This window comes from Anopheles arabiensis, chromosome 2, assembly GCF_016920715.1.
Source record: "Anopheles arabiensis isolate DONGOLA chromosome 2, AaraD3, whole genome shotgun sequence".
Taxonomy (NCBI): Eukaryota; Metazoa; Arthropoda; class Insecta; order Diptera; family Culicidae; genus Anopheles; species Anopheles arabiensis.
In genome coordinates, this window is record NC_053517.1 from 37,658,655 (window position 1) to 37,685,909 (window position 27,255).

The following is a 27,255-nucleotide window of genomic DNA, read 5'->3' on the forward strand; positions in this document are numbered from 1 at the left end:
GCGGAGAGTGTACATACTCTCTCTCTCTCTCTCTTTCTCTCGTACATTTCCATTCCCTTTACATAGGGGTGAGGAGTGTGTGAAAATCCACAATCACAACCATTGAGTGTGAGAGTGAGCGAGCTAGAGCAAGCTGACGTCACGTGGAGAGTATGTTGCATATGCTGCTGGAGCTCCGTTCTTATGTATAATGTCGCCGGTGTTTGGTGCTGCGTGGGATTCGGAACTACCGTGGGATGGGGAGGTCGTACGATAAGGGTATACCGAAAGACATCTACCGCCTTTTCCTTCTTCAAACTGTCCTTTTTTTCCGAGGGAGTGAAAATCGATCATACGTCAGTGAGCGTGAGGGTGCAGTTGCCAGAGGACACCAGCTCGCGGTTCAGTGTTTGGCTGGCAGCCGAATAAATAGGACGTTGATCTGAAACATCATCCAACAGCTTACCGGTAACACTGCGTAGTGGTGGCGTTTTCAGTGTGTTGTGAAGCAGTGGAGCAAAAGTGTAATCAGCAAACTACTATTTGTTACATTACTGAGTGTAAGTGACATAACGGCGTACGCGTGTAGTGCAGAGTGGGTGCAGAAGCAACATTTACATACGGACGGTAATTTAATGTCCCTATTATGCAACACTGTTGCAAGTGACCTTGCCGTGTGCGGGTGTTTGTTGGCAGTGATTCGATGTTCCGTACCCCAAAATAAAACAAAACCTTCAATGTCCGTCGATCCGTTCTCTGCTGATAGTGATGCTAGTGACAAGACGCAATTTGTCCATAGTCCACCGGTGGTCCAAGACCCCTTGGTCGGGTGACAGTTGATGGATGTACGGAGTTGGAGATTTGGGGTAAAAGATAACAGACTGCTGGTGCCTGATCAAACTACTGAAGCAACCTAAAAGTTCGGGAACAAACAGCAGCCTTCGAGCCAGTGCCAGATTTGAGCCCAAACGATAGCGCAACGAGTCCCGTGACGTACTTGGCTGCGATGGTAGGAAAGCCACCCTCGACAGCAATAACAAGTGAAAGTCATTGGTCGGTGGGAGTGCAAGGCGAGTTTGTCCACCGAGCCACCGAATTTCCTCCCTTTTCGCTGAGAGCGAACGGCCAGCCCGCCACGTTGAGGGGAACGGTTGAGCGTGACGGCTAGTGCGCAGGTCCGCACGCAACCCGGAATCGCACGAGTTGTCGTACGCGGCCAATGTTTTGTGCGGAGTTGGTGAGGGAGCAGTTGTAGGCAGAGGGGTTTGGAGGGAGGGTCAATGAAAGGACCCGGATGACCCGGTGCGTGCCCGTAACCTGTAGGATTGCATTTACGCATTTGCATGGTTTTGGCGTGCGGTTTTGGGCGCTGCGTCAGTAGAGACATTTTTGGGGAGTTAAAATTTTACAATAATTTTGATTATTTCATCATTGAAGCATGTGTATTCAAACACTTTTGTGCTATAAAAATAATAAAATTATAATATAAAAACAATTGTTTTGAGCCTCTCTTTTACGTCTCCCTGTTACACAATTCAGGCACAAATTTGTAAGCTCTGCGCCGTGTCCATTAATTCCATATTCCACCAGAACGCTGCCCTTAATTGAAACAAAAGCAAAACAGCCGCTAAAAACCGGGCCGAAAACAACTTTCAGTCAAACCAGTTTCCCGACCAGCAACAAGCCCCCAAAATGTCAAATCGGTGTTGATTTCGTTGACCGGATTTTCGCGCTCAACGCCTCCCCAGGACCGGATTGAACTGGCATCGAAGATCGGCGTGTGTTCCACTTGCAAGCCAACTGTGTATGCCACCCCATCGAAAGGGAGAGGGATGAAGGCATCACTTTCGTTTTCATTCATTTACACTTCATGCTGGGATTTAACGGCTTCCAAACTCGCCCGTAATACCCGTTCGACAAAAACAACACAAAAAACCACCTCTGTTGATGTGAGGCTGTAGCTGCTGTAGCGAGTGAACGAAACGGTACAGAGCATAAAGTAAATAAAGCACGTTATCATTGCGCATTTAGTGTTTGCGTTTGCGGGAGCGGATGCGTGCGTGCGTGCGTGAGCGCGAGCTGAGCCGAATCTGCTGAGAGCATGACCGTGAAGGATCGTTCCGTTCGGGGATGCTGGATCTAGGACGCATGTAACGATCGCCGTTTGGTGGTGGTGGTGGTGGTGGTGATGTTGCTGATGCGTACTATTACCACTACTACTAAGCACGACCAAGCGCCGGCATTAGTAGTTGTAGATAATCCCTCACCGGTTCCTGGCCGAGGCGAAAAAAAAAGGGAAGGAGCCCCGGGTGGACCGGGCGGCAAAGATGGAGCAAAGACCGAGGCGCCGTCACCGGGTACGATTATCATATTTCAAGCGTCTCCGTAAAGGAAAGCGGGGTCGGTGGTAACACGATCGTGTGGGCCCCCTCGCGCGTGGCGGAAGATGTGTGAGGCGCGTCCCAAATCGTGCTTCGTTCGGCACTCGGCAACGTTTGTGCGCCAGAGCAGTGCGGCGATAGCCAGACCACGCTTGTATGTGTGAGGCACACTCTTCTAGTCCATCCGGCTCGTTAAAATTTTCTTCGATGCCACGTTCCGCGACCGTTTAATACGGTTCGAACTCGCGACCGAAACGGTTCCCGACTGACAGCGGTTTCGAGTAGAGTTTCGTGCATCGCGGACGATCCTTGCTGGCCGGCAGTGTGCATCGAGTGATTGTGTTTTTTGTGTGTGTGGTACAGCGCAGTCATCTTAAAACGGTGCATCGCTACGCTTAGTGTAGTTTTAGTGTGTCTGCAGTCGCCAGACAACTCCAACGAACGAGTAGGTACCGAGCGGCAAACGTGTCCACGGTGTCACATCGGGGTTGAATGGCCTAAAGCGTTGGGTTTTGAATTATGTAAAAGACGGTCAATCCACAACTGTGTGTGCGTATTTGTGTGACAATCGGAATGTAACTAAATACAAAAAATGGAAAAAAGGTGTATGAAAAAGTTTGGCGATGGACACTGATACTGTTGAGTATTGAATACATCTTCAGTGAATGTGTCGATGACGACGACGACGACGACGACCCCACAATGATGCCTTCTGTGACGAAAAATGGTGTGAACCTTCGCCGCGAGGGAGTGCATTGAAGCCAAAACCCAAAAGAAACATTCTCAATTTTTTCGTCAACCTTCTAATATTGTCTCTAACAAATATTGGAGGTTCACCAGTGCCTTGTGTGTGCCATATCGTTTGCTAGCCGTACCACGGTACACGCATATCTCGCATTTCCATTTCTATTTGCGCCAGCTGCTCGAAACGTTTGTCGCTTGCGTGGTGTGGTGGCCTTGGATAATGGACACTTGTGTTATCGCTGTATGATGTGGATGGTACTGAAATGTAAACGAGGAGGGGAGGAAAAGCATCAAAAGCAAGAAGTACAGGAAGAAGCATTTTTTTTATCGTGCCGTGGATGCTTTATTTGTCCCCGAAGATGATGTACGATAAATAATCGCTTTTGGAAAAGTATGTTCCAATTGGCAGGGGTTTGAAGAGGAACCGTCTGGTAATTTTAAAAACGTCATCTCGCTAAGCGCACGACAGTACCAAACGTTATTGAGCGCAAATAACAACCAAAGAAAGCAGACGATCGGGACTAAACAACAATCCCCTCTCGCTCAATTGCTACGTCCGTACATGCAAGGACCGTTCCTGTACGCGATGCATTCAAAGCAGACCATTGGAACCATTAGGCAAACCGTTGATCGTAAAACCCTCGAGAGATGAGGAAGTACAATTGTGCAGTGAAGTGGCTAACTTATTAACCATATGCCTCTCCAGTGCGCACCGTATCGTGCAGTTGCAGTGTTCAATTGATTGAGATTAAATTGAACTCACAGGCAGCGTGTGGCGGGCATGATGCAGCACGCGATCGTATTGCGATCATACAACTAAACGAAAGGAAATGCTTTCCACTGAAACCGTTTTACAAGAGAGCTGCTTGCCTGTAGGGTGCGCAGCACTTTTCATCAACCTCAACCATTTTACGTACAAACGAACTGTCGTCAGTTGACCTTCAAGTCTTGGGGATGAAGAGAGCAAAGCGTACTAAAAGAAAAAGCGTGAATTAAGTAATCATAGTCGAGATTCTTTGGGCGCTTCTATCACCTCCACCTTCACGAGATAGCAGTTGCATTCGACACATGTAATTGATGATTGAGTTCTTATCTGCTGTTTAAGACGATGTACGTGTGTGTGTTTGTGTGTGTGTGTGCCGATAACATTGTTCATGCCATGTGTGAATGAAGGCGCACCGCTTGGGGTATCAATCTTCCCCCCAACCGACAGGGTTCGGAGGGCAATCGATGCGGATTGGGCGCTAAGCGGGAGGCTTGCTGTGCGAGACTTTTCTCGAACTCCAGCCAGCGCTTTTCAGCTGATAGTGAGGACGAAATGTAACGTATGACACGAACGAACCGGCAAAGACTGGAAAGAAGTAATGCAGTCGTAAATAAAAGCAGATTAGAACGAAGGCACGTATTAACCGTTTAAGGGCGTTGCAACGGCTTAGGTTTTGCGATTTTTACATTACTTATCCTGCGCTTCCACGTGGGTACGCGTAATCTTATCACAGCGTGCAGATATCAATTGCCCAATTAACTACCGGTAATTTCAGATGAGCGTGATTGGCACGCGTTTCTTGCATGGCCATTCAGCCATTGCGTTGCAGTTAGATAATTTACACGAATTTTCCTCACCTTCCCAGCAGGGCGATAAGATTGTCTGTAATGATTTGTTTCATGAATGGGTGCAGAGAGGCAAAACTGCGCTCCTTACCAGTAAAAATCCACCTCATTCCTGATTTGGTCCTCGCCGTGTGGTGATCATTTGATTAGATCTGTCCTACCGTACAAATTGCTCTGGCTAATCGAACATGTGGCGTCGGCTGTGCAGTTGCGCTTACCAGTCTGCAGTGGGGGTTATCAGCAGGATCAGATAAGTAGGTGCCGGCTGTCTTGCTTGGCTGTGTTTATTTTGGCTAGGCGTGGATGCAACGAGCCTCACCGTGTGGTTGTGTTGTATTTATGGTGCATAGAAATGGGGAGTTTTTTTTAAATAAATTGAAGAAATAAACAGCTTCTAGAAATAACGCTTAACATTCATCACTCACTTCATCTGCAAAGGCTACAAACAATTTTCGGGATTTTCCTCTCGCGTCCAAGGGAGCGAATACAGAAGGTTAATCAGTAAAGTAATATTTATAAATCCTGCTCCCGTACTATTTTATCCCATCTGTTTTTTTGTGTCTTGCTATCTTACCAGGTGTGAGATTATGTAAGTAAGATACTGTGCAGGTCATTTGCAGGACGGGTGCGAAAATAAACAAGCTCTCAGAAAAAACCACTCCCCGATCGATCAACTGCCAAAGACAATTGGCAAACGGAGGGTGAAATAGGAAAAAACAGCATAATAAACTATGCAACTGTGCTATTTTTAGTATGAATAAGCTCGCAACGAAACGAACGAGGCAAAATGCGTACTTTTACGGAGTGATTTAGAGTTATTTTCACTGACAATACGCTCTATGTGATAAGGATGGACCTTTAGTAAATAAACTCTTTTTCCTGTTCAATATTAAAAGCGCATCATATAGTTAGCTTGTAATGCGAAGTACAAAACAAAATGAATAGAAAAGCGCGCAACTGAAGTTGAGAAAACAAACTCCAATTGCTTTGCGCAGTGCTTTGGCTAACCTTTTCGACCTTTTCGTTAACTGGATTGGCGCGATCTTATCAACTAAAGTGCATCGGGTGCAGTAAAAGTGTCAAACGCCTTCCGTTCAAGGGCACAACGCCACTTTGCCCCTTTGCTACCGTTTGGCGTCGCAATGCACTCTCATCGTCATGTCGCGCTCCATCAACGGGCCAGTCATTATTAAATTAATAATAATTACTATCATCCTCGCTGATAAACGACAACATCCTCGTCTTAATAAAAAGTGCACAGATGGATGGAGGGGGAATGTTGGGTAAGAAAAAGGGAGGGGGGGACCAAACACATCACACGATTGCATGTGATCCGTTGGTAACACGCACGCAGCACGTCAATTCGAGCTGCGAGTAGCTGTCGGTCTGCATCTTCCACTGTGTGTGAATGGTGTTACGGACCGCGACGGCATCTGTTTCGTCGATGGCCGTCTTCCGTGTTTTCACGCGCGAGAAATGAGGGTGGTGCCCGAATTTTCCACCCTGCCGAACGTCAGCGCGCGTATGGCGAGCCGAAGGTCATACGAAGGACAGCTCAGTCGGTTTCGGGGACGGTTATTTGGTGTTGGTGGTGACGGTGGCGAATGCTGTGCCCCTAACGAAACACAGCATCGTTAGCTCAACCGTGCGTTGAGGAAAAGCGTTTGTGTTTGACACTTTTCCGCAAATACGTCACGGAAATGGTCGTTTTTTGTTTACGAATGGGAGGGAATGATTGTTGCGATCATATTGCCTTAGACCGTCAGTACGATTGGGAGCGGTTGTTGATGATTTGAATATTTTTTTGGGATACATTAGGCATTCCGGAGAAATGTAGTTTAGAATTATAAAAAAAGATATATAGCATCACTTATCATTCAGAATGTATCATGTAATAATTCATGTTTTTACATTAATATAGCTCTCCTTATCCATCATCATAATCATCGTCTTGTATAAAGTGTAAAGTGAATGAATATTATCAATTAACGTAAAGAATTGCGAATAAAAACTTCCATCCATCAGCAGGCTGATTGATAGCCCGCTCTCAGTACCAGGCAAACGCGCCAACACCAATTGGCGCGAATGCGGCCCATGCATACTACGAGCAAAATGGCCTCACAACAACGCCCCACCGTCGATGATCGATGACGGAATCGATCGGAAGCGACCAGGAAGTGCATCCGTGTGCCCACCACCCCTTTTTGTCTATTTGTTTGGTGTTGCATTTTCCCCTTTCTCCTTCCTCGTTCCACCACCCCCGTGGGCGTGCTGTGAATTAATGGGGCAAATGAAGAACTGATGCAGCGCAGCACGTATGGCGCGTCATGGCGCGTGCAGCACGTTTCGCTCGCCCGCTGGGTGGTGCAATGGAGCAAAACGTGCAAACCGAACCCCGTACGCTGGGCGATCGTTTCAATATTGACTTTTCACTTAGCGCTATCCGGTCCTACGAAACCGCGTTGCGTTTGGGCATTAAAATCGCAACCCATAGGGACGGTGCCGGGAAGGACACGATGCAAATAAAAAACGTTTTGTGTTTGTTTGTGCAAAAATGTTTATTGTGTGTTTTTCTTCCCTCTCTTTCTTCCCCCTCCCCCACAGGGTACTTAGCTGAGCGGTCAAGATGAGCAGCAGCGCGCCCGGGGCGACCAACCCCATGCTGTACGATCCCATCCCGGAGGGACAGGGTTCGACGACGAAGCGCAACCAGTTCGTCGCTGCGCTTGGAAGTAAGTAACTGGCCGGACTGGACGATGCGTTCGCCATGCCATGCGTGCGCCATACCAATTGTGGCCACCTCCATGGCACGATTTTGGGACCACCGCTTAACGAGATAATGAGTAACAATTTGGCTTCATTTGCAGTTTGCATGGCGGCGGTGAGCGGCGGTACGGCCCTGGCCTGGACATCGCCCGTACTGGCCCAGCTTGTGCCGGCCAATCAAAGCGACACGAGTGGGCTCGCGCACGAAAGCTTCCTGCTGACCACCGATGAAGGTAAGCGAAGGAAGAAGACAGTACTGAAGCGCATTCGTTATCAGCAGCGTCAACACCAGCCTTATCTCACCTATCTCGGCTGACGGTTTGCCCCCTTTCTCGGTCTGGGTGTCGTAAAAAGGGTCCCACGGATTCTTGCATCAATCGCGGTGTGGATTGGATTAAAGTGGGGGGTTGTTGTTGTTTTTTATTGTGACAATTTATGGCCTCTCGACTACCGTAGATCACTTGAATTATGAGTGTGACGGATGAATTAAATTGTTAAAAGTATCAATTTATTACATTGAGGCACGGGTTTTAGGTTTTTTGGGAAAAATGTTCAAGTGGAATTTCAGATAGTTGAGTTAGATAAATAGTCATAAATAATCCCATTCCTATTCCTATTCTGGTTCAATTAAATAACTCTTTAATAATCCCCGTAAAGCTTATTGTTGGAAATCACCAAACACGATTAAACAGCTCTCTCAGGGGTGCCACAATTACATCATTTACGGTAATTTCTTCGACGACAACTTCCCCAATTCGACGACTTCCCCCTACCAAGCTAAAGTTTAACCGGTTTAACCTGGCCCAGCCGTGTAACTTGAGTCTATTTGCATGTTTCTGCGTCCTCCCTTTCCCCCATCGGACGGGGAAACGTGGAGGCTTGCAGTTGCACGCAACTGTCTGCGGTTGTCGGTGCAAGATAAATTACCCTTCCATTGAAGGAGCACTACCGCCCATAACGCCCCCGTCCATAATGTCTACATCGATCGGCCTGCGGATGGTTGATGCGTTTCTAATGGATGGTGCGCAAAAAAAAGCCAGTAATTTCCCAATAAGCGCCGTTATCGTTGGTGTGATAGTGTCGGCCTTTCATTTCAAGGGCGGCATTTGCCCAACAACCGGAGTTTGTTAGGTAAATATTATCACACGAGCTAATGGCTGTTGATTGAGTGCGGGCCTCTTCAAATGCGGGCACTCAATGTGGGTATAGCAGGGCGCACTATGATTAACTGGGTCATTTCGAAGTGTCTGTGATTCATTTTTTTTAAACATTGATTAAAGAGTAATTAGTTTGAAAGTAATACATCATTTCCAACCTGCTCGTTTCAGGATCATGGGTTGGTGCGTTCCTGGCCGTGGGAGCGTTCCTCGGTGCACTGCCTGCTGGATATTTGGCGGAGAAGATCGGTCGCAAGTACACAACCATGTCGCTGGCAGTGCCGTACCTGATCAGCTGGGCACTGATCATCTTTGCTACCGGTGCGGGCATGCTGTACGCCGGTCGTTTGGTCATTGGTAAGTGAGAAGATCACCTAAACATCAAAACTCGCCTTGTCTTCATTTTGCTTTCTATACATTCAGGCATTGCAACGGGTGCGTCGTGCGTCGTTGCACCGATGTTCATCTCGGAGGTGGCCGAAACGTCCATCCGCGGTGCGCTGGGAGCATTCTTCCAGCTTCATCTAACGGTCGGCATCCTGTTCGTTTACGCCGTCGGTTCCTACACCCACTGGGTGACGCTCAGCATACTGTGTGCCATCTTCCCGGTGCTGCTGATTGTGGCCATGTTTATCGTGCCCGAAAGTCCAGTGTACTTGGTGAAGAAGGTAAGGCCCGTGTCGGTACATCTCCAGTCGTACGATCGCACCTTTACAACTGTTGCGTTTTTATCCCTCTTCTCTCTAGGGTCGTCGTATTGATGCTGGCGTAGCACTGAAGTGGTTCTGGGGCCCGAATGCCGACACCCAGTCGGCGCTGCAGACCATCCAGTCCGATCTGGACGCGGCTTCCGGTGAGGCGAAAGTGTCCGACCTGTTCACGAACCCAACCAACCGGGCGGCGCTCTTCATCTCGCTGCTGCTGATGTTCTTCCAACAGTTCTCGGGCATCAATGCGGTCATCTTCTACACGGCGCCGATCTTCCAGTCGGCCGGCAGCACCATGGACCCGGCCGTCTGCTCGATTGTGGTCGGCGTCGTGCAGGTCGTAATGACGCTCGCCTCCTCCGTGCTGATCGACAAGGCGGGCCGCCGGATACTGCTGCTGCAGAGCAGCTTCATCATGGGCGCGTGCCTGATCGTGCTCGGCGTGTACTTCAAGATGCAGAACGACAAGGTGGACGTGGCGAACATTGGCTGGTTGCCGCTGGCCTCGGTCGTGCTGTTCATCATCAGCTTCTCGCTCGGGTTCGGCCCCATCCCGTGGATGATGATGGGCGAGCTGTGCGCGCCGGACATCAAGGGGCTGGCGTCCGCGCTCGCCGTCATGTTCAACTGGACGCTCGTGTTTCTGGTGACGAAAAGCTTCGGCACGATGCAGGAGCTGCTCGGCTCGGACTGGACGTTCTGGTTCTTTGGCGCGTGGATGATGGTCTGCACGGTGTACGTGTTCATTAAGGTGCCGGAAACGAAGGGCAAAACCAACGCACAGATTCAGGCCATCCTGGGCGGGAAGAAGTAAGGCGGCGCAGTAAGGGTGCTGCCAAAGATACTGAACCACTTTATGTATCTTGCTGTGTATGTACGTGTGCGTAACTTTATGTCTGTGTCCGTTTGAACCTCGAGTTGGTGTAATCTTTCCAAATTCCGTGCTTCGGCAGATTTTGTTTCGGTCTTTTGTTTCTGTTTTATAAGTGTAGAGCAATTTATTTTAACGTGTTGTACATATGTTACTGTAGCCGTTTTAACCAGCTCCACCTCCCCCCAAGCCCACTACTATACATTACATTGTTGTAGGTGCAAAAAAGTCTGTTTGCTCGCGGACCTTGCGATACTTTCAAAGGAGGGTTCGGGAAGTCCAGGATAGGTTATACGGTAAAAGGTTTCTTGTTCGTTTAGGAAAGCAAAGGCCGCATACACAAGGTACGGTAATCGAAACGACTGATGAGGAAACAGGAAGTGCAGGTGCGAGCTTCAAAAGCAGGCTCTTGAGATAGTAAAATATTGCCATTGTAGTTAGTAGAGGGACAGAGAGAGAGAAAAAGAGAAGCAGAAATATTCAAATGGAAGGAAAAATAGAAAGCAAATAGATTCCTAGGGGCCGGAAGTTTTGCACTTGCAGGACGTAATGGCTACCGTAAGATAGCTTGCGGTATCCGGTAGTGAAGTGTACTGATAAGTTTTTAAGCTAAGTTTAGGTTGTGTTGCTTCGGTAGTGTCGGTATGTTACAACGAAGGAGTATGGTGTGGATGCTAGCTTACGAGTGCCATTTGCCAAAAAGAAACCAGTTGTGCACTAGCGAAAGGAGCTTCCGGGCGTCCTCTAGACGCGTGCTTAACGCTTCCTCGTTGTCAATTGTTCATAATTCATTTGTCCGCCCAAAACGGAAAAGAACATGTAACGCTAAGTGTGTTTACTTATATACCCAGCCAGTCTATCATATCAGCAAACAGCAAACAAAAAAGGTCATGAAAGGTTGTACAATACAGAAAGATAATTTATTATTGTTGGCCACCTAAACCTCCACTTCACATCCATCAGTAAACTTTTGGCATAACTTTTTGGATCGGAAACACCCTGTCTCGCCAGCGTTTCATCACACAAATGTCCCCCAAAAAGGGACCACCCAACCAGAAACCTCGATTGTATCCAGTTTTTGAGCCGACCTAGTGAGCCGGTTTTTGAAAATGTTCAATTTCTTAGTAGAATTTCAAAGGAAAGATTACGTTCGAAGGTGCCATATCGAGTAGGGTAAGCTGCTCAGAGAGAAAAAAAGCTAAATCTACACACGGAGTGACACACTATAAGGCTTTAATGTATAAGCAGGAGCAATAAGAATGTATAAAAGGGCATACGCCGCGGGCTTTAATGCTGAAGCTGAAGTGTAAACATAATCAATGCGCTGGCACATACATACGCAAAACAAAACGCTCATCTCTTCCGCGACGTGCAACGATTCCCACCGGAATGAAGCGGCAACTGGGGCGTGAGCTGTCTACAACTGAACGAACTGTGCACTGTGTATAGCGAACGGAGAAGAGTTGGTTATGTTTTACAAGAAGCTAAAAGCTCGTTGGAAAACGGATGGAAAAATATAACCTATTTAACCTGGTGTAATAATCGTGTTTCCCTCACATTTCCGTTACCTCCGTAGGTTTTGATGTTTCGATATAGATTGAATGAGAAGTGCTCCATCATGGAGCTGATTAACCTTTTTTGTTGGTTTTGAATGGATCCGAACAAGACTGAACAATAACCGAGTCATGGTTAAGCCGGCGGATAATGTTACGCGATGATTAATTGTCTGAGCTGGCGAATGGGCATTGTTTGCATATGGTGATCGTACCAAATGACACATTGTAATTGTGCATCAGCTTACCTCCACATTCTCGTCATTTGAAACGCAAATAATGTCCTCAAATTAGTTCTACTTTCAGTACACTTCTATTGCTGCTCGAAAAAAAAAAACATCAGCTCGAACAATGGAAAAGCTTCACAGGTACGTTGCACACTCAACAGATGGCGCCACTGTCTGGGGGAAATTTTCCTCGAAGAAAATAAAACATCCCACGTGGCGCGTAACCAGCGCAACGGTATTTATGTTGTGGTTGTTATTGTTTGACCGTCACATTATTGCAACAAATGAAAGGATCGATGGCGGTACCGACAAGTGCCGCTGCACAGAAGCAGTTTAACAAACATTACTCACGGAAACTAGCTGAACGCGGCAGGCAAAAGGTGTTTGCATTGTGATACCAAAGTGTCGGCCATATTAATCATTACATTGACTGGCGACGCCACGTTTCCTGTTTTTCACGTGTACTTTGTTAAAATGAGCAACAGCCAGGTCGATTGGTTTTTTTTCCTGTTGCCTTGATAATAAACGAATTTTTAACGCCCATCAAAATGCATTTTTAAGCCGCCCAACTGCAGCCGACTTAAATCAGCTCAATGTCAGGGCGTCTGTTTTGCCATTGAAACAATTGAGCGCTGACGACACTGGCTGTTTGGTTTGTGTAGGAATGTTTGTGAATTTCACAGCCTTGCTGTTTGCAGTGACTTCCTGATAACGCTTTCTCTGTAATGCCTTCTCGATTACCGATTATGGCGGCCGTTCGGGAAAGACGCGCTGACAAGAGTTCATCAGTTCGGTGCGATTATCGCCGGATCGCGGATCTTTTCTGGTGGCTGTATTCTGGTTTCTTCCGCACTGGACCTGACGAAAGATTTGGAAGTTTGCGTTAAAACACGAGTAGCCGTGGCGGGAGAAGTGTGGCGAAGTTCAAAGGTCAGCGTTCGTTGGTGCTCAGCAGGAGCATCAGCAGCAAGGTGAGTGTTAACTTTTGTTGAAAATTAAATGGTGTTTTAATGTTTTATTTATTTTTGGAGCATGACTCACTAATACTAACACATGATATATTCCCGATATAAAATTAGCAATGAAATATTAATAATTTTAAATGAAAGAATGCACAGAATGGCCCAGAAGTCACTGCATGCATCAGATAACGAGTTGTTTATTTAATGATAAGCATGACGCCTATCACTTTCAAAATAGGTATGAGAGAGTTAAAAAATATAAATGAAAGTTAAGGAATAGTTTTAAAGTTTTGGGTTATTTTTTCTCAAATTAAATTATTAATTTTGGCAAATTAATCATTGACAAATTTCACAAATCAACGTTTTCCAAATATCAAACATTGTAAAAATGGAAACATGTTTGTTTAACTGTCACAAAACCTATGTCGAAGGCGGTGAATATTCATGTCTGAAAATTTATCTGAGATCAGCCTTAACGATCTTAGAGGTCACGCAAAGCATGTTTGCCATTTTAAGCTCCGCGACAATCACGTGGCGATCTTAATCACACGTCAACCATTTTTACCTGCCACCCGCGTCGGCGGGAAGAAAGAAAAACTCATTAAGAAAAAAGCAGACGACGTGTGGTGCTTTGCTTACGTATATGTGGGAAAACTATGGCAGACGCTTTATATCTCCCTCCCACCGATACTTTTGGGGCGCCTCCATCGCTGATGATCGTTCATTTCCCATACCAATTTCCATACCCCCGCTCGGTGCATCACGGGGGGAAGCACGGAAAATGGTAAACAACGGAGAAATAGTTGTAAAAAGCGTTTTGCTCCATCATCATGCACGGAAGCAGACACACACACATTCACACAGATGGAGTGGGCAAAGTGAGCAGCTACTTTCCCTCTCCATGTGGTCGGTTCTGATAAGTTGATTAAGCGCTGTACTTGCCATGATTCTCGAACGGACAAAGCAGCGGGTGTGGCGTTTGGGGCGGGCATGCATCAAATTTGCATTGTGCACACCAGCAGCATTCCGACGGTCGAGCGATTATCAAAGCCAGCCTAGATTGACTGAGGCCAGCTCGGGGGAAGCTTCAGTGTTGTTTGAGCGATCAGTACAGGCGGACTTGGTGATCGAACACGCTCCGGCTTTAAGTGATTAGCTACTTATTGTTTCACTATTTTACACTTCAGAGTATATTAGTGATTAAACTCGTTCGCATTGATTGTTGTTGATTCACTAAGCAGAAGTGAGGGCAAAATGTTTCCACAATGGTAATTCAAGTTAATTTCAACATGTTTACTCTCTTGCCATTCAATCAAATGTAACATTAGCGCCGTGTAGTTACAATTATTGTTAAGATATTTTAATCTGCTGTATTAATACTGTGCCTGTGTGACTAATTCAAACCGTACCCCATGCCGGAAGTGCGTTTAATAAACGATGCATACGGAAAGGGCCCTTCCCAGCAGGGTTTCGAAGGTCAATTATTGCATTGAAACTTTTTAAGATCGTTACGCACTCCCGTTCCCCCACTTGATCGGTTTGAGTGTAGCATTTGATAAAAGATTAGTTGTTTTTCGGTTGAAGTGCAACTGTTTGCTGCATCGTAGCACAGCCAACAGTAGTTGCAAATGTGGTATGCCGCCAATCGATGGGTTTTTGTTTAACCAGCCCCTATTGAATCATATGGCACGTGTTTGCTATCAACGAGGCGGAAGATAGCCATCGGACAGACGGTGTATTTGTTTGCTAGCAAAGAGTAGAATGCATAATAGAGCAAAATGGTTTATTTTTTCGACATGGTGATCATATCTAGCGTGGATTACAATATATTTTTTTTAAATTAGACACCAAACCAAAGGTAACCAAATAATATTGTAGTGACGCTTTTTAATGCTATAAAAGTTCATATTCATTTCATCTTGCTTCATAAACAATCAATACCATGATATTTTAACGTAATTCATAAAAAGCTGGTTTATAATCTTAGATCAACGAGCGCTTCTAACCTTTAAAAATTCATCGACCATTTACGCTTATTGTATATGCTTCTGTTCTTTGGATTATCCAATTAGAATATATTATACATACTTGTTTGTATAAACATTCTTCATAACATTTTGTTTCAATAAAGTTTGTAGTGTTGCCGAATTCATTCACACTATCGAATCATTCATTTCTTCCGCAATATTCGATTGAATCCACTTCATTATTATATCACCTACTTTATCTATGCATTTAGCTAGTGCTATCTACCTATAGTTACTTCAAAAGACGTTCACGATCCATCGAACACTTGTGTGGTTGATTTTTTTCTCTTCATGTTATTGTTCAATGAAAATAACCAACACAATAAAAACCAGCACATTATAACGCCTGTTTATAGTAATGTGTAGCAGTAAAGTTCAGTTGATAATTTGCTCCACATTATTTGTGCAACGCGACGCCCTATCTGCTGACGTCCATGCACTCTTTGTTATGGTTGCATTATGGTAGGCGGTCAGCCCGAGATACGGAGCAACTGCCCTATAGCGCAAACCTTGATCATCTTCAGTGTTCGTCGGGAGGTGATGGACAGCAAAACGTAAAATAGTTCCAGCTTTGTTGATCGTTTGATCGTAAAACCAGACGATCGTTTGACATGATTTACAAACTTGATTCCAACGCCCATGCGGCTCGGTTCCTTTTCTAAGCCATTTGCACAAATAAATAGCCATTTCTACGTGCGCAAGCCGACCGAGAATAGAACCGCAAGGTTTATCTCAATGGCCCTAGTATGCAAATACAAACTACATTCCCGTTCTCCTACCAAACTTAAGATTTGTTTATCAAATGTGAACTTGAAATCTCACCCCCATATCCGGTGTCGGTGTAACGGGTAGTAGCAGCCAGCAACCTTCATGATGACCGATGACATCTTCATGTAGATGGGACAGGTCCATTGCTCCAGCAGATTGGTGGCGTTGCGGTAGCTTTGCTTGAACGCGTGCGGCAACGTGAGCAACGGGGCAAAGAAAACAAGCGCCTAATTAAAACGCTGCTAACGCACAACCACGCGGGGGGCATTGGGAACGCCATCGCATAAGAGGTGCCAAAGCTATCAAATAAAGCAGCCGGATCGATGATAATGTTTCCTGAAGCGCGAGCGTAGAATGCACGTGCGCAGTGATCGGCACGCTTCCGTTTTTGTTGTACGGTGTTTAGTATTTGTCGTATTGACAAGTTATGAGCAATCGTACAGTGTTTTGTAATAATTATTATTTTATTTTAGATGAACTTTTACCAGTACTTTTGATATTGCATCTTGTTTTTGATTACATATTTGCATTACGATCATTAAATCGATGATCGTATGACACGTTCCTTGCACTTATCATTTCTCACGATCGCCGGTAGGACACTTGCATTTCACGGTCACCCCGGCGGCCGAGTATTGCACGATCCAATGTCGGCCGTTGAACGAAGAATTCATTCTAGCCAGGAACATCGGACAACTTGACTAGAGTTGCGATCTCCTTGACGCAAAACGGAATCCCGGTGTGAAGGTGTGGTTTTATGGTAGATTTTAAAACTTACGCGCACTTACCGGCACGAGCTTAGTCGTGCTTAGTCCGTTGACGTCGGCATACCATCGGGATATAGCTGGAGAAGATTGAGGAAATAGAGCGCACCGAGCATGACGTTCTATGGTCAGTGTAAGTGTAGTGAAACAACCGTTGAAAAGAAAACGGTCTACAAAGGAGCAATTTAAATATTTATGTTGGTTTAGTGTTAGTTAGTGGCAACCGCAATAGAAAGAGTGATGGAGCATCAATAGTAGTGCTAAATTGAGTAACAAAATCCGATGCAAGATGGACAGAGTGTGCAAGTGAATAATGTCTACGGATCGGGAACTTCTAACAAATTGTCCGAGCGCGCTGACTTGGATAGGAATGCTCAAGTGTCTTCGTCGTTCTGCCACACCTCTGGTGCATCGTACCCTACCCACTTCACCTGCCGGGTGCAGCTGATAGTGTAGCGTGTGGGTAAACACAACACTGCGCTGGAGGCTCCTTTCTTCCTTCACATTTCCTTGTGTTTGTCTGTTTATGTTCGGGGAGTTCCTTCGAGTGCTACCGCGATTGAGACACCGCACCGGGTGTATTTAAGAGCCCCGATAGCCTACATACGGCATTTCATTCGATCGCTGACATTGACCAGCCATTGACCGGTCGAGACGCGTGTGACAGGTCCCACACTCGCACGTTCATTATCATCCTCCTTCTTCTGTACAGCGCGTTTGCCGAACGGCGGTGGCAAAAGGACTATTCTGGACAGTACAGTTAACAGTGTAGGCAGTTGTTTATTATCTGAGCACTCTTGTGTTGTGTATTAGGCGCATTCAAATTAAGGGGTGTTTGTGTACTAATGTATATGCCTGTGTTTGTGTCCAGTGTGGTGGGCTTTAAGTTTCCATGGAATAAAAATAGTAATTTTATTATTGTTTGTGTTATAATCCGCAACAGGGCATCAGTGTTAAATGAATCCTGCTGAACTCAATCAGTACCAACCTGTCGCTACCTTTGAGAAGCTTGAAACCTCACACTTCTGCAAGATGGAGAAGGGTAGTCCATCACGCCAGTTTATGGCTGGCATTATCGGTAAGGATAAAAGGGATGTGAAATTTCTAAGAGTTTAGTAATGAACAAACCATCTCTTGTTCCGCCTTAGTTAATCTGGCCTCAGTTATGGTCGGCACGTCGCTAGGCTGGACCTCACCGGTTGGACCCAAGTTTGCCTCGAAAGATACCACACCGCTCGATACGATCCCAACGGCATCGGAAAGCTCATGGATCGCATCACTAGTAGCAATGGGTGCATTGATTGGTAAGTGATTAGTTCAACGATACCTTGCTAGAGGAATATGCTCAGTGGAAATGAGTTGTGTTAAACAATAAACTGTATCCTACATCAGCACCCTTCATTGCTGGCCCGTTGGCGGAACGAATTGGCCGTAAGTTCACCCTGCTGGGCAGCTCCATCTTTTTCCTCGTATCGTTTATATTGCTGCTGACGACAGAAACGGTAGTGCAGGTGCTGATTGCCCGGTTCATCCAAGGACTGGGCGTTGGCTTTGTGATGACCGTCCAAACCATGTACATTGGTGAGATCGCGAGCAACGAGTACCGCGGTGCACTCGGATCGCTTATGCAGTTGTGCATCGTTAGTAAGTATCTTAGAGTATCTCGCGTTTACTTGACCATACCTGACTGCTAATGCTTCATCCCTTCCAGCTGGCATCCTGTACGTGTACAGCATTGGCCCGTACGTTTCGTACCATGCGCTGCAGTGGGCCTGCATCGTCCTGCCGATCGCATTCGATGCAACGTTCTTCTTCATGCCCGAAACACCCGCCTACTACATCTCCAAGGGTGATAAGGAAAAGGCCGTGGAGTCGTTGTGTTTTTTGCGCGGCAAAACCGTGGACGGTGTGCAGGAGGAGCTGCACGAAATTTCCACCACGGTCGAGGAGTCGCTCAGGAACAAAGGCTCCGTAATGGATCTGTTCCGGAACGCGGGCAACGTAAAGGCGCTGATCATCTGTGCCGGTCTGATTAGCTTCCAGCAGCTGTCCGGCATCAACGTGATACTGTTCTACAGTCAAAACATCTTCGAAAGCACCGGCAGCAGCCTGTCGCCGGCCGTCTCGACCATCCTGGTCGGTGCGGTGCAGGTGCTGGCGAGCGGTGCCACCCCACTGATTGTCGATCGGCTGGGACGGAAACCCATCCTGCTGACGTCCGCCGGCGGTATGTGCATTTCGCTCGGCACGATGGGGCTGTACTTTTTCCTCAAGCACACGGAATCACCGTCGGTGGACAGTCTCGGCTGGCTGCCGATCATGTCGCTGATCGTGTTCGTGACCGTGTACTGCATCGGGTTCGGGCCGCTGCCGTGGGCCGTGCTGGGTGAGATGTTCCCGGCGAACGTGAAATCGATCGCTTCGTCGATCGTTGCCTCCACCTGCTGGGTGTTGGGCTTTATTATTTTGCAGTTTTTCGCCGACCTCGATAAGGCGGTCGGGTCGCACTGGTCGTTCTGGATCTTTGGCATCCTGTGCGCGGTTGCGTTCGTGTTTACCTTCACCACGTTGATGGAAACCAAGGGCCTCAGTCTGCAGGAGATTCAGGATCGACTGAACGGTAAAGTGTAAGTTACGGTTCGGGCCTATAGTGATTGACTCATGGGTTTGTTTTATCTACTAACACCACCATTGCGATGGTGGTAGTGTAGTGCTCAAGAAGCAGATGCTATTAGAGTTTATTGTTTGTTTTTTTTTTTCCATGCGCTTCGTCAGTGCAGTTAGCTTTCACCCGCACCAAAGTGATACGTTCGTTAGGGTCATACGAGGGAACGAACGACTGTGTTGAATGTATTGTGTTAATTTACTTAAATAAAAGTATATGTGGTATAAAGTGCTTCTCGCGTTTGTAAGAGTGTGTCTGTTTACATTTTTGCTGCCTTTACGGTAAAAAGTAGATTTTTGTTTAATTGCAGAAGTTTTTAGATTGTAAAAATGAAAATGTTGTCTGAAACAAAGTTAACAAGCTAAAGACTTCGATTAGTTACAGCAATAATTGTACAGCTTGTTTAAAGGTAAAGATTTAAATGTGTTGGTAAATTATAGCGAATAACATATAAAGTTGTAGTTGTGGAAAAAAATCTTTTACAATACATGAATGTAATGGTATAGCAGTAACCCTTCAGCACAAATAATTGTTTTATGCATTAAAAAAAATAGTATCACTATTACTCGTATCACTGAATTACTGTTATAATTATACACATGCCTTGAGACTTTTGGTAAAATATCAGACGTTTCCTTTTTTTGTAATTGCGGTAGAGGGCAATTCCTTTTAAAATGCTTCTGTTGTTGAATGCAATTTTAGAACTGAATGAGTGAATAACAAACTTTTTATAATAAGTACTGGTTTGATTTCATTGTTTCATATAAAGAGCGTGATATTAACTGAAATTGAAGTCATAAATGAGACATTCATGAATAGTTGGAACACGTTAACACAACATGTTCTAACAATTCAATGAAAGAGAACCGCAGGAAGATGCCGTTACTGTTTATATGGACAAATTGTATACATATAAATTTAACTTCAAATGCCTTTACTATTGAATACAAAAAATATATAATTCAAACATTTTCTATCAGAGCATTGGTGTTTACTATCTTAGCCGTAACATGAGTGCCCTCCAAGGGAGAGCTCCCCGTAAAAGCTCCCTTCAAAGGCAAAGCTTCCCCATCCCTAGTGTAACAAACTGTAGCGTTAACAGAAACTCTTTCCTCTTGCTAGCTTTGCATTGCATGTCGTATCCTGCGAATCGTATGTCACTATGATCAAATACGTGCCAGTACACTCGAATGCGTATCACAGTTGAACTACATTCTACTACTCCGACGATCCCGTGGTATTCGTAATTGATGGATGACGCCTGAGTGCTTTGCACTCAACCGACGAAAGCTTCGACACGTGCGTTTCGTAAGACATGAGCTTTTGTGTGGTTCGGAACCTGGCTACGATCATGGGGCTTTTGTCGGATGGGCACAAGAGGCGGTCTGATTTTGTTGATTGTTTTTCTTTGCTTTCTTTTAAAAGCAAAAGAAGCATAACTGTTCACGGTGCGATAAGAAAATGTAAGCTATCTGTTTGGGTAAGCCACGAGCATCTTGATGGGGTGGAGAGGGGGGGGGGGAATGGGGGAAAGAATAATGCCGAGCCGCTCCGCCGAAGCAAGATGAGGAGAGTCGTTTTTTTTCGTGACATCCCGATCGACAACACTAAAAAGCGCATAACAAAAAACTAAACAAACGAACAATTGACGGCGGCAATGGGAGATTAAGCGCGACAGTGGTTGCGTTTAATTGGTAATCGGTAATGAGCCAGCGTTCTGGCGAGGTCTGTTACGAACCGGGCCGCGGATTGCCGGTGGTCAGTCAAGAGCTGGAGCTCTTTGAAGTGAGTCGCGCGGACCAGGAGACATCGCCGGTTAATCGGAGTGGAGTGTGTTTGGAGTGACATCAGTTTTAAATTGAATATGTGATTCCGCAGCAGTCCTTCAGTAGATTGCATTCGATCATCGCACTGTTTAATGTACTTTTGCCTGTGCCTGTTTGTCGGGATTGTCAATTAGCGTACCTAGTGCAGTATCGATAAAGTGCTAACTAGCTCTATCCGATGTTGGAAGTATAGCGCACAAAGCTTTTACTTTCCTGGGGCAATTGATGTGTCATCGTGTACCGTAACAGTGTACCCCAAACAGATAGCCAGAGGTACCGCGTGAAGGTAATAGTCTGGTGGTATTCATAGACTTGAGAAGACATCAATCACTCATCTGACCCATTATCATGATGTGGATCAATGGTGTTGCACTTTTGCGCAACAAATGCCAGTACCTGGCGGCAATACTGGGTGAGTAGCTACGACATCGGTGGAAGAGAGAGAGTGACGCGTGGCAGCAATAAGCTTAAAAGAATGCCTTAACGGGGGGCCACGTTTTTCACGCTCATTACGCATGCCAATTTGACTTTAGACGTGTTGTGGTGTTCTCGTTCCAGCCAACCTTTCCGTCGTCTGTACCGGTTGTGCGATGGGCTGGACATCGCCGGTCGAATCAAAGCTTACCCATCCGAAGCACTCCCCACTGCCAACAGTGCCGACCGATGCGGAATTTTCCTGGATAGGCTCAATACTGGCGCTGGGATCGTTGGCCGGTAGGTCCAGATAGCAGGGGCGCATTCCAACGAGCTCGTACTGATATCTGATCGTTCGCTGTGCATGGCTTTTCCTATTCTTACAGGACCACCAGTGGCGGGCTATATCGCACATCGGTTCGGTCGCAAGTTGGCCCTCCTAACCGGCGGTCTACTCTTTGCGATAGCATTCATCCTTTTCGTAACGGCCCGGTCCGTGGCGCAGCTGCTAGTCGGGCGCTTTCTCCAGGGCTGCGGAATAGGATTCGCCCTTGCCATCACACCGCTGTACGTGTGCGAAATAGCGACGGCACAGCGGCGCGGATCCCTCGGCTCGCTGGTGCAGGTGTCGATGACGCTCGGTATGCTGATGGTGTACAGCATCGGTCCGTACGTGAGCTACACCACGATGCAGTACATTCTGCTCGCCGTTCCGCTGCTGTTCTGTGCCGCTTTCAGCCAGATGCCCGAGACGCCCCACTACTATGTCTCCCACGGCCGGTATGCGGACGCGTCCCGCTCGCTCGAGTATCTGCGCGGCGAGTGCATCGAGGAGCTGCAGGACGAGTTTGGATCGATCCAGCGCTCGGTGGAGGATTCGATCCGGAACCGCGGTACCATCGGGGAGCTGTTCCGCGACCATGCCAACCGGCGGGCCCTGTTCATCTGCACCGGCATCATCGTGCTGCAGCAGCTGTCCGGCATCAATCCGGTGCAGTTCTACGCGCAAACCATCTTCGAGAAGACGGGCACCGCGATCCGGCCCGAGCTGGCGAGCATTATCATCGGCGGCGTGCAGGTGGTCGCAAGCATGATAACGGTCCTAACCTTGGACAAGCTGGGCCGCCGGCCGTACCTGCTAATCTCGTCCGGCGGCATGTGCTGCGCGCTGGTCGCCCTCGGGACCTACTTCTATCTGGAGACGCAGCGCGTGGCCAGCGGCCTGTCGCTGGACCGGCTCGCCTTCCTGCCCGTCCTGTCGCTGGTCGTGTTTACGGCCGCGTTCTGTCTCGGCTTCGGCCCGATTGCGTGGCTGCTGATAGGGGAGATGTTTGCGCCGAACATCAAATCGTTCGCCTCCTCGATCGTGTCGAGCAGCTGCTGGGGCGTTGCCTTTTTCGTCCTGTTCTACTTCAGCTCGCTCGATGCGGCGATCGGCACGCACTGGCTGTTCTGGACGTTTGCCATCTTCACGGCGGGTGCGTTCCTGTTTACCTACCTGTTCGTGATAGAGACGAAGGGTCTGTCCCTGCCGGAGATTCAGGCGCAGCTCAACGAAACTGCTCGAATCATAAGCGATGATAAGCCGTAAAACAAAAATGGGGGCGGCCGGCTTTGCGTTGATTACACGGCAACGCTTGGGCGGAATTATCGGCAACCGTAAAAGATTTGTTTGTCCGCAAGCACTTGGTGTGGTGCTTGAAGTGTGTGACTCGAAGGTGCGCTAACTGGGTTGGAGTACGTCTATCAGCGTCCCGACAGTTGCCGCGCTTTGAACAGTCATAACGTTTCTTCCGTCGTCAATCGGATTTACCAAGGATCAATCGTTTAGGGCACTCGAGTACAACGATTAGAAACTGTACAGCCAATTAATCCGCTGCAATTAGGATCTTCAGAAGTGGCGGTGGAATGTATCGTTTATAGGTTTGTTGTTTTAGTACGGCAACGCAAGCGTTTCGACAAAGGCAATAGTCAATTAATTAGTCATTTAATTAGGGCCGGTTCCTAAGGTTAACTTCCCGTAGGCAAGAGCGCTTCCTCAACATTGTAATCAATTGTAGTCAATAAATAGTGAAAAGATCACTTAAGAATAAATACGTTGGTAGATGATGAATAACTAAGATTAGTATCGTTACACAAATTGTGATGAATTTCTACTCCAATTTTTACGCAGCATATCGTCGAATTTAAATCAAGAACCAGTTAGTGGATTGTGAGTTCAGTTCTAGTGGATCAGTTCCTAGACCTCAAAGGAATTGAGTTCTGTTTCAGGATCGTTTAAGATTAAATAACGGTTTCAGAATCGGTACAGAAACGGGATCAGTTCCAGGAATGGATTGGATTCGCTATCATTTATTGATCAGTTTGAAATCAGGAACAGTTCCAAGACCGACATGGGTTCATGATCAGATTTTGGAACGCAATGTTTGTGGAAACAGTTTCAGGATCCATGTGGATTCAGGATCATATCGAGGATTAGATACGTTTCGAAATCAGTTTCATAATCGGTTCCAGAACCAATTTGAGACCATTAATTTCTCATTCTCAACGTAAAGCTAAGAATTTCACGTAGCCAAGCTAACCAAGCGATGTTATGTTTTCTACTACTTAAAATAAAGCATTTCTTTAAATGCTGTTTTCGCACGTACCTGCTCCATCGATACCCGATAAAGAATCGTTCGTTGATGCATTGCCACAAACTTGTCGCACCACTTCTCCACTCATGTTAGCTAGTTTGTGCAATCTGTACAGTGTTTGTTCTGCGCACCGCCGTACCCACTTCCGGTACGCGTCATGCCTTATAAAACCGCCATTCTCTCGGCAGCTGCTGAACTTTGCTTCCGCTATAGAGTGTATTTTCAGTGTGACTGATTCCGTCGCTCCCGGTGGTATCATGCATTGGCGGTACTGCGAATTGCTGGCTGGAGCAGCAGGTAAGCATGTTTTTTAGTCTTGAAAAGAATGAATGAATTACATCAACCAACGATCGCTGTGTACGTGTTCCGTTCCGTAGCAAATCTTGCCACCGTTTCACTTGGCTGTGGTATAGCGTGGCCGTCCCCAGTGTTCCAGAAGCTAACCGAACCTACCCTACGCGACAATCCGTTCGGTGCGGTGCTAACCGAGTACGATCGGACGTTGTCCGAAGCGGCACTAACTATTGGCGGTCTGGCCGGTCCATTGCTGGCGTGCTGGATTACGAAACACAAAGGACCACGGATTGCACTGCTACTCAGTAGTGTCCTATACATTCCCGCCTGGCTAATGCTGATGATCGTTGGCTCGGTATCGCTGCTGATTGTGGCCCGCACAATCATCGGAATGGCAAACGGGTACGTACTGCTGGCGGTGACGCTCTACATCGGAGAAGTCGCCAGCGATCGATACCGCGGTGCGCTTGGGTGCTTTATCCAGATCGGTACAACGCTCGGCGTGTTGATCGTGTACTGTGCGGGACCGTTTGTCAGCTACCTTGCCCTGCAGGCGATCTGTTGCGCAGTGCCGATCCTGTTCGGTACACTGTTTCTGTACATGCCCGAAACGCCCCACTACCTCGTACAGTGTGGACATGGGCAACGTGCAGTGGAAGCGCTCATGTTCCTGCGGGGAGCTCGTCACGCCGATGAGGTGCAGTGCGAGCTGGACGAGATAAGGGAGTACGTCAGAAGGCGTGACGCGGATGATGGTACACCAGCACGAACGGTTCATCATTTGAAGCACCTGTTCGTGCACGCCGGAAACCGTAAGGCACTGCTGATCAGCTTCGGATTGGTCTTGTTTCAACAGTGTTCCGGCATCGACGTTATCCTGGCGAACAGTGAGGTACTGTTTGTCGAATCGAACGCTTCGCTCGGACCCATCTACGGCACAGCTGTGCTGGGTGTGTTACAATTCCTGTCCAGCTGCATTACACCGTTCTTTATCGATCGTACCGGTCGCCGTCCAATGCTTCTCGCATCGTCGATCGGGCTGGCGATCGCACTGGCAACGCTCGGTGCGTACTTCACGCTGAACCGGTACGCCGTACCGGTGAGACCTATCCGCTGGCTGCCACTCACGTCGCTGGTGGGCTTCGTAGCCATCTATAACGCCGGCTTTGGACCGGTTGCATGGGCTATTGTGATGGAGATCTTCGCCCACGAGCTGAAGCCGATCGGCGTGACACTGTGCGTGCTCGGCTCCGGTGTTGTTCGATTACGCCATTCTGCAGCTAATCACCGCGCTTATCCAGGCGGCTGGGCTGGATTGGGCGTTCTGGATGCTGGCCGGCATCTGTGTCGCGGCCGGGACGTTCTGCTGGAGGATCGTGCTGGAAACGCGCGGCTTGAAGCTGGTCGAGATTCAGCAGCAGCTTAGCGGTACCAAGGTGATGCGGTTATGAAATCGCTGTACAACGGTGTCCACCCGCCCCGCAGATGTGTGCTTCACATTGACATTGCGGGGCGTGTTTGTAGGGCGCAACGAGCGCACTGATAAGTACTACGCTGTTTTCCCTTCTCGGTTCGTTATGAAAACAATGCCACACACTGTACCGGACTACAAACGCTTGTGGACATAGCGTCGTCACCCCGTCCGCGGGAAGACAATGTTGTGCTGGTGTGTGCTTCGAGCGGTTTGTTTGTTTTCTGCCACCGACTCGTCATTTGGCTCCCCTCTTCGGTTGGCGGGGTTTTGGGCGGGCGCAGGGGTTCGTCCCCAAAACGTTGGTGTGATAATGCGAGAACGTGATGTGTGCATTAGGTGTGCAGGTGAAAGAGGCCGCGGCTACTACCGCCATGTTGCATGGCATCCTTTCGGAGGAATGCAGTGTGTGCTGGTAAACATTACGCAAGGGTTGAGGCGTTGTTGATGCATTGTTGGGGCTTCCACGTGCTTGTGATTGCGTGAGTGTGCGCGCGCCATCTCGCCTGCAAACCGCTTGTCTGATAAGACGTTTGTAGATGCATCCGTAAAGCATTCTTAATCGGCTGATAGCAGCTGCAGCGATGCGGAATGACATCTGGCGTACAGTAATAATATGCTGATAATGCGCGATCCAGTGACAACTGTTCTAATTGATTTGACTGTCTGTCTTGAAAGCGACCGTTACGGTTGCTCTGATTAATAGTTTATAACAGTCCCGAATGAGAGAATGCACTTCCTGTTTATACCTAATTGAAAACGCAGGCAGAGGGCCTTTGATCCTCTTTCTTTTGTGCGTCGTTTTGTGCTGAACGTTTGAATTGCATCCTTTGTCCTAACGCAGGAGAAATGACCTTTTGAGAGGCGGGTGTAGAGAAGAATCAATGAATAAGCAATGTAAATGATTCTTTGTTTTCCATCACCGATCAACACAATGTAAATGAATAATAAGAATAAGAATACTACAATGGCTTTTGTTTTATTTACTAATGTGAGACTTTCTTCCTTTGTTTTTAAATTATCATGAGGGTTGATTATGTATCAATAGTTGTCAATACATTTTGGAAGTTAATTACATAATAAATCTTACAACACTGAAGACGTAGTACATTCGGATGGTCTTCCCGTACATTTATAGGCTGAAATGAATTATTTTTCACAGCATCTTGGCGCTTTGGTAGCAACATATCACCGAACTTTACACAATTATTAATAATATTTAAAGAACAATTGTTAATTTGTCCATTCATTGTTGCAAAACACAATTCCTAGTAACCGATTGCCCAATCTTGGAATGGATTCTAAACATATACCGCTAATGGAATTCATCTCGAAACTGAATACTGGTCCTGAACACATACCCAGTGCTGCAAAATGTCATGAGTATCACGAGGTTTTCACCAACGAAAACATTGAACATATCCGTGGTAGC

The 27,255-nt window shown here is 47.0% G+C and overlaps 4 protein-coding genes across 10 annotated transcripts; all 4 read left to right on the forward strand.

The window, feature by feature from the left end:
* The first annotated feature begins 371 nt into the window (after positions 1 to 371).
* LOC120893438 (facilitated trehalose transporter Tret1) lies at positions 372 to 11,755 on the forward strand. 4 transcript variants are annotated; one of them, XM_040295329.1, is made up of 6 exons: positions 372 to 606; positions 7,320 to 7,447; positions 7,583 to 7,714; positions 8,810 to 8,995; positions 9,062 to 9,306; positions 9,386 to 11,755. In XM_040295329.1, the coding sequence occupies exons 2-6, from the start codon at positions 7,342 to 7,344 to the stop codon at positions 10,157 to 10,159; spliced, it is 1,443 nt and encodes a 480-aa protein (XP_040151263.1). In that variant the 5' UTR covers positions 372 to 606; positions 7,320 to 7,341; the 3' UTR covers positions 10,160 to 11,755. The 4 variants fall into 4 exon arrangements, with proteins under 4 accessions (XP_040151263.1, XP_040151262.1, XP_040151264.1 ...); XM_040295328.1 differs by having other exon boundaries at positions 372 to 539; XM_040295330.1 differs by lacking the exon at positions 372 to 606 and adding an exon at positions 2,573 to 2,809.
* A 1,045-nt stretch (positions 11,756 to 12,800) lies between these two features.
* On the forward strand, positions 12,801 to 19,413 carry LOC120895013 (facilitated trehalose transporter Tret1). Of its 4 annotated transcripts, none has more exons than XM_040297977.1 (5): positions 12,801 to 12,967; positions 17,461 to 17,595; positions 17,666 to 17,821; positions 17,910 to 18,161; positions 18,229 to 19,413. In XM_040297977.1, exons 2-5 carry the CDS (start codon positions 17,475 to 17,477, stop codon positions 19,146 to 19,148), a joined length of 1,449 nt encoding a protein of 482 aa, XP_040153911.1. In that variant the 5' UTR covers positions 12,801 to 12,967; positions 17,461 to 17,474; the 3' UTR covers positions 19,149 to 19,413. The 4 variants fall into 4 exon arrangements, with proteins under 4 accessions (XP_040153911.1, XP_040153909.1, XP_040153910.1 ...); XM_040297975.1 differs by lacking the exon at positions 12,801 to 12,967 and adding an exon at positions 14,051 to 14,226; XM_040297976.1 differs by lacking the exon at positions 12,801 to 12,967 and adding an exon at positions 16,525 to 16,650.
* Positions 19,414 to 20,864: 1,451 nt separating this feature from the next.
* On the forward strand, positions 20,865 to 23,647 carry LOC120895363 (facilitated trehalose transporter Tret1-like). Its single transcript, XM_040298661.1, has 3 exons — positions 20,865 to 21,420; positions 21,567 to 21,722; positions 21,809 to 23,647. Exons 1-3 carry the CDS (start codon positions 21,357 to 21,359, stop codon positions 23,011 to 23,013), a joined length of 1,425 nt encoding a protein of 474 aa, XP_040154595.1. The 5' UTR covers positions 20,865 to 21,356; the 3' UTR covers positions 23,014 to 23,647.
* Positions 23,648 to 24,150: 503 nt separating this feature from the next.
* On the forward strand, positions 24,151 to 26,779 carry LOC120895362 (facilitated trehalose transporter Tret1-like). The gene is made up of 2 exons (XM_040298660.1): positions 24,151 to 24,355; positions 24,436 to 26,779. The coding sequence occupies exons 1-2, from the start codon at positions 24,316 to 24,318 to the stop codon at positions 25,776 to 25,778; spliced, it is 1,383 nt and encodes a 460-aa protein (XP_040154594.1). The 5' UTR covers positions 24,151 to 24,315; the 3' UTR covers positions 25,779 to 26,779.
* The last annotated feature ends 476 nt before the right edge of the window (positions 26,780 to 27,255 follow it).